The following is a 7,290-nucleotide window of genomic DNA, read 5'->3' on the forward strand; positions in this document are numbered from 1 at the left end:
TTATCTTGCCCATGTAATTGTAACTCCTCTGTACGGTATTCTCACAATAAAAAAAGGAAGAAAAAATAAAAATAAAATTAACACAAATGAAGTAGAAATGAAGATAACCATATAGTTAAGATGGAAAATAGGATATAATAATATATATCAATGAACCTAAAAGCTGTGTACCTTTGAAACACAAAGAGACAAACATTTGCCATTTTGTTTCCAGTAGGAAGGAAATGGGAATCTAAGTGGAGGAGATGACTTATAAAAATCTAAGGGTAAGGTATATATGATGATATCAATAAGCTAGATAATTCTAGTTGGAGCAGACTGAGTTTGAAGAAATATTGTTTTGATAATTGATATAAAATAAATAAGAAACCAAAGGTGTCAGTGAACATAGTAAAAAACTGAAAAGCGAATTTGCAACAGAGCCTTCTCAATTTTATGGGTTCTATTTTATCAAATGCTTCAGGAATAGTAAGGATTTATGTTGGTCATTCTAGAAAACATAAAAAATACATTCTATGTTACTATCATAATGCTAAATATAGACAAGGAAGGCAAACTGTGGCCCAATGCCAGTTGCTTAGATTATATAATATTTTGAAACATGGTCTTGCTATGTAGTCCAGGCTAGCTTTGAACTTTAAAAAAAATAAATATAGGTGTACTAGAGATCGTTTACCTCTGCCTTGCAAGTGCTGGGGTTACAGGCTTGTAGTAACATGTTTGTTTTTGCACATTTATTTAAAAATAAACATTATCTCAAACAAGATAATATATCTATGCATTTCATATGTTATGTGTTTGTGTTCTGTATATTATTAAAAAAGGAACAAATTTACTTTTTGTTTGTTGGTTATGACCAGCTGATCTGGGAAAATCACTGAGGATTAAATATGTGTATGTGAAAATTTGTGAGAGGGATCTCAAACCTAGCCCCCAAAATCAGAAATATCTGTTTCCATAAACAAGAGGATAAAATAATATAGGAAGGACTCAGATACCTGGATTCTAAGGATAGTAAAATAACAAATTTATTTTAGAAATTATATACCATCCCATTCTTACATATCTTTATTAGTAAAAACTTAGAACATGCAAAAAAAACAAAGGGAGAAAATGAAAACATCTTAGAGTCCTATCACTAATAATATTTTAATGTGTATCATTCAGTCTCCAAAGCTAGTAATTGTGTGTGTGTATGTGTGTATCTACAGTAAATCACAATTTTTTCTACTTTTATCCTTTCCTAATAGTATGTTATGAGCATCTTTCTATATAATCAAATACTTATGTTAAACTCTTACTATTCCATCATTTGGCTTTCTCATGATTTGTGCAATCAAATTCTTAGGATTGTTGATCCTTTTTTTTTTTGGTGGAGGAAAGAAAGACTCTATGCTTGGGACTTCTTTCTTTCTTTTTTTTTTTTTTTGCAATAGGGTTATTTTCTATTATAAGTTAGCTTGATGGCTTTTATGACATTCTTGATATTTTGTGCAAATGTCTGTATCTGAATTCTTTTATCTAAGATCAGAGATTGATATAATTTATTTATTTAATAAATGTGAAATAGAATATATCATAATTAGTGAAAGTTTAATCAATTAAAAAATAACCCAAACCAGAATGCAAACAATGGATGGATCTTTTTTATGATCCAATCTGCTATATTTCTTTTGATTGGAAAATTGAGCTCATTAATATTTGGGGCTGTTATAGAGAAATGTGTCATGATTCCTCTTTTTTAAAGACTAGATTATTTATGAAAAAATCTTAGATATAAAATGATTTTCATTTTTTTAAAGAGAAAACTGAGTTAATCTCATACTTTTTCCATATGGGTGTACTCAGAACTTCATCTTGATAGTAAATAAAACTAGCTGAAAAAGGGCTTATCTTTCCCAGTTGTTCTATCTAAAGTTATGATATGCAATCTTTTTAGATCCATATGAGTCTCATGCCTATCCCTGAACTAGCTGCTATGTCTGGAATGGAATAATATTGGGCAGACTTGAATCTTGTTCTCCATCCAGGATGGAGTGAGGGAATTAGCCTTACCTAAATTTTATGAACTGTGAGTAAAGGTTTGGAGGCAATGCTTTTTTTTCTTTAGAAAATGAGGATTGTATTACTAGAAAGTTTTTGTGGAGGTAGGGAGAAGAGATGAATTTGATAGGCAAATAAATAAAAGATGCCCTGTATATTGTCTTTAATATATTGATCTCATGATGGCAATAACAATCTGAACTATTGAGTATTCTATGCTAGGAATCAAATTGAGTGTCTAGTTTAATATTATTGCTAACCATGAGTTAGATGGTGTTACTTGGACTTTATCAATTGAAGAGTAGAAATTAAATAAATCTTTGCTCACTCAACAAGTCCATGTAGAATGGATATTTGAACTTCAGTTTGCCTGTCTTCAGGATATACTTTCATATTGTAAAGTTGAGGCAAAAAGTACATTAAAGACTCTTTAAGAACAAGAGTAAAAGACCATAGTGCACTTCATTAAGGCTATTTGGGTGTTCATATTGAAAGGATAATTACAACTAGCTACATAAAATCAGTACTGATTATATGTGAGTCACCATGACAGGAAACTTCTATTTTTTTTCTTTAGAGGTTATGGGACCAAGAACTCTTAACACCTGTATTGGTGGGCAGAGGTTATTGTGAAAAGATTAACATGGAAGAGAATTCTCAAATGGCTGAGTGCTGGTTGCTCATACCTGTAATCCTAGCTACTCAGGAGACTGAGATCTGAGGATCATAGTATGAAGCCAGCCTGGGCAGGCAAGTCCACAAATAGTAAAACACCAGCAGTAGAATTGTGGCTGAAGTAGTAGAGTACTATTCCTGAGCAGAAAAAAAACCAAAAACCCTTAAGAACAAAAATCTAAGGGACAGCTTTATGCTGAGTTGAGCATTATGACCTACATACACAGCCTCCCCACCTACCAAAACAAAAACAAATTAAAACAAATTAAAACAAAACAAAAGAAAAGAAATTCTCAATGACCAGCCTAGGAGATGCATGTGAAAGGGGAAAGGGTTGTTGTTTCCCCTGGTGATAGAGCATTACAAATCGGGTGAGATATGTAGATATCTTCAGTTGAACTACCTCTTTTTCTTCTAGCTCTAAGACTGACCAATAGGCTCCCAACTCAAGTGTCAGCGGTAGTGACTGGCAGGTAAGCCATCCAGAAGGCTGTGTTAAGAAGAATTCCCAACCTATTAGAGAGAAGGATGGATAGGGATATCTGGAATAAGTAGCATAGGGGAAAGTAACAATATGCTTATTAGATGTTTGAAATCCCAGGAAGCAGCAGCCACATGTGTATGATAGTCACACCCTTAAGTTTGGATTATGTTATTGCTAAAGTGTCTTTATGAAGGAGAAATTCCATGGTTAGAATTTCCCCAATTCTGATAGCACAAAATTGTTTTCTGAAGGATGAAACAGTTTCGTTTTTGCTTTGAGAACTTTTGACCTGGCTTGGGGCAAGAGAATTCATTTGAAAAGTTTACATGTTGTAAGTAGTGTTTGGGGGTTACTTTCCTTATTAAATGAACATTATTGATGGCAATAACAATCTGGCTATTTATAGTCATTTATCATTTCTTCACTTATCTATCTTAAATATAATGCAGTTAGAGTCCTAAAGAAGTTTGTTCATAATTATCCTCCTTTTTTTCTTTCTCATTTTACAGATCTCTGATTGGAATCATCACCTGGTACAGCCTAAAAAGAATGTAGTGACAGTTCTGGCCTAGAGTGAAATTAGTGGCTTAAACTCCAGCTTAAAATAGCATTCTTCTCTTCAGCATCACTTCAAAAAAGAAGAAAAATGTATGGAAGTGCAAGAACAATCACTAATTTGGAGGGGAGCCCTTCCAGATCACCTCGTTTGCCAAGGTCTCCTCGTCTGGGCCATCGAAGAACGAGTAGTGGAGGTGGGGGAGGAACAGGCAAGACTCTGTCTATGGAAAATATCCAATCCCTTAATGCAGCCTATGCTACATCTGGCCCCATGTACCTGAGTGATCATGAAGGAGTAGCTTCAACAACTTACCCAAAGGGCACTATGACTCTGGGCAGGGCCACAAATCGAGCTGTTTATGGAGGTCGAGTCACAGCCATGGGAAGTAGTCCCAATATTGCCTCAGCTGGACTTTCCCACACAGATGTCCTTTCATATGCAGATCAACATGGTGGTCTGAGCAGCTCAGCCCATCATCACCATCACCAGGTCCCTTCTATGTTGAGGCAAGTAAGAGATAGCACCATGTTAGATCTTCAAGCCCAGCTTAAGGAACTGCAGAGAGAGAATGACCTCCTCCGGAAAGAGCTAGACATCAAGGACAGCAAGCTGGGATCCTCCATGAACAGCATCAAGACTTTCTGGAGTCCTGAGCTAAAGAAGGAGAGAGTCTTGAGGAAAGAAGAGGCAGCCCGGATGTCTGTCCTCAAGGAGCAGATGAGGGTTTCTCATGAAGAAAACCAGGTAGGTTATGACTCCCCACAGTGATTTTCAGCCTTGATGTCTTACTGAGTAGTTGATGCTTTGCAGGTGCTTCCAGGACCTGCACAAAGGAAAGTCTGGTGCCACCAAGAAAGGCAGTAACTATATATATGTATATCTATACATATATATCTATACATATATATGTATGTATAGATATATATATCTTAGATGCTTGGGGAGAACACAAGGAATATGATATCATACCTTGTGACCTCTTTGTTTTCCAATAACTTTTTCACATAATTACAGAAGTGGGGGAGGAGTACCTCTCCTTGCTAACTTTTATACTTGGTTAATTATGTTGTCTTTTTCAGTTGCAGTAGCAATTCAGATGTTACTCCCACTGAATACAAAAAGAAAATGCTAACCACAAGAGTAAATACTTCACATTAAAGGGCCACATTTGACTGCAGAATTTGTTTCTCCTGAAGTACCCACAGTGTTATTCCTAAAATGAATGGCGTTACTTCTCGAAGTATCAAACTAAACAATAGGAGATGGGATTCACTAGAATGGGTTTGATACCTGGTACACAATCAACTTGAACTTAGTCTTTCTTTACCTATTCAATATTAATGATCTGCCATATGCAAGAGGCCTTCTTTCTCTTCTTTGATCCATCTTTTATGTTGCTGCAAGATTAGTGAGATTACTTTCCCAAAGTCTTCCTGTACTTAGGCTTCTCCCTTCTTTAAAGTCGTAAGTATTACTCATTTTCTCCAGAGTAAAGTCTATGGTCTTGACTTAGCTCACAGCATCTTCTACTGGAAGGCCTGGCCCAGCTTTGCCAGCCTAACATTGTATCCCCTCCTTCATCTGAACTACCTGTACCACAGGTTGGCAGTTCCTGAACAGGGTTTTCCACCCCAATGCCTTGGTTCATGCTGATCTATTTCACAATTAGCTACCTCAGCACTCCTTCACTTCCCTTCCAGCTTAGCCTCCATTTTCAAGTTCTAGCTATTATGTAAGGCCTATCTTCTAGGTTGCTATTTTTATAAGGGCTTTTGAGTCTGACATGCCTGGTTTTAAGTTTCATCTTCACCTCTTACTAGTGGTGAGAGAAGGGCTAAAAGAAGAGGGAGCTACGTCATTTGGCTCAAGAATCCTCAGGTAGCATTTTATTTCCTCAGGTAGCAATTTATTTCCTATAGACATTTTTAGATGACTCCAGCATGACTTACCTAGCCATTGCCTAATGATGATCTCTGCTCTTTTTGGGGTTGTTATCCCCTGGTTATCACTTCTTGGGAACCACATAGCTGTGGAAACATTGGCAACTTGTACGAAAATATTCCCTTTGTGTGCATGAAGAGCAATCTCTATATCCTTTTGATGATCTGAAAATCAGTTTCTGGTTTTCAAATGTGGAAATGTATTTTTTTTTAAGTTGGAGCACAAAGTTTTGTTTTTTACGCATAAATAAAATTAACATTCTTTGCCACTATTTCTATAGTTTCCTGATATTTCTGGTTCATGCACTCTTTGTGACTCTGTCATTATGAGTTGCTTTCCCCTCTGTTCTATATTCTTTTCCTCTTACTAGTTTCATGTTGGGAATAAAGCAGTTTAGCAAACATGAAACTAGTAATAAAAACGTTTGAGAGCTATTCTTTGAGCTATCAACTCCAAAATGCCTTTTTTTTTTGTTGGTTGTGTGGCTTGAACTCAGAGTCTGGGCAGTGTCCTTGGCTCAAGGCTCTACTACTTTGAGCCACAGCTCCACTTCAGGTTTTCTGGTGGTTAATTGGAGATAGCTGGCTTCAAACCATTATACTCAGATCTCAGCCTCCTGAATAGCTATGATTAGAGGTGTGAGCCACCAGTGCTCAGCTTCCAAGACGACATTTTTTCTCATGCATTTATTATTGAGTTTTTTTTTGTCAGTCATGGGGCCTGAACTCTGGACCTGGGTGCTGTTTTTTAGCTCTTCAGTTCAAGACTAATGCTCTACCACTTGAGCCATATCACCACTTCTAGCTCTTTCTGCTTATGTGGTGCTGAGGAATTGAACCCAGGGCCTCATGCATGCAAGGCAAACACTCTACCACTGAGCCACCTTCCCAGCCCTATATGAATTTGTTTTTGAGCATAGAGCCCCAATTTTAAATGTATATTTATTTAAAAAATATATGATGTGCTGTAGTGTCTTCTATTGCAGTCACAAAAATATGGACACAATGAAGTAAGTATTACATTGAAGTAAGTAAATTTTAATGATGTATATAACTTTTTTTTTTTTTACTTTTTTGCTTTTTTTGTGATAGTAAGGGAATTTGAACTTGGGATCCTGTTTTTGCTGGGCAGGTGCGCTGCCACTTGAGTCATGACCTTCATCCTTTTTGTTTGCTTTAGTTATGCTCTGGATGGGGTCTTGAATTGGTGTTTTGCCTGTGATTGTGGCTCTCTTACATGCTTCCCAGGTAGCTGGGACCACAGGCACGTGCACCATCCTTGACTCCTTTTTGTTAACTCTTTGGCCTCAAACTGTAATCTTAATCTCTGCCTCTCAAGTAGCTAAGAGTACAAGTATGAGCCACCACACCCAAACTCTTTTATGCCCTTAGTAATAATATTTCAAACCTCTGTTTTTATTTCATTCATGAGAATTGGGTAATAGCCACAGTTGCCCTAATAGTCTCATATGATCTGTTTGTTTGTTTTTTTTTTTGATGGGGGGGTCCGGTCGTGGGGCCTGAACTCTGGGCCTGGGCACCGTCCCTCAGCTCTTCAGCTCAAGGCTAGTGCTCTACCACTTGAGCCA

At 36.8% G+C, this 7,290-nt stretch overlaps 1 protein-coding gene across 1 annotated transcript in view; it reads left to right on the top strand.

Annotated features, from left to right (window-relative positions):
* Positions 1 to 3,848: 3,848 nt before the first annotated feature.
* The window catches only part of Erc2 (ELKS/RAB6-interacting/CAST family member 2), a 784,984-nt gene continuing 781,542 nt past the window's right edge, over positions 3,849 to 7,290 (top strand). Inside the window, exon 1 of the mRNA XM_013030719.1 lies at positions 3,849 to 4,505. Coding sequence (XP_012886173.1) covers positions 3,849 to 4,505 — 657 coding nt within the window. The remainder of the gene's footprint in view (positions 4,506 to 7,290) is intronic.

Source organism: Dipodomys ordii, unplaced genomic scaffold (assembly GCF_000151885.1).
Source record: "Dipodomys ordii isolate 6190 unplaced genomic scaffold, Dord_2.0 Scaffold132, whole genome shotgun sequence".
Lineage (NCBI taxonomy): Eukaryota > Metazoa > Chordata > Mammalia > Rodentia > Heteromyidae > Dipodomys > Dipodomys ordii.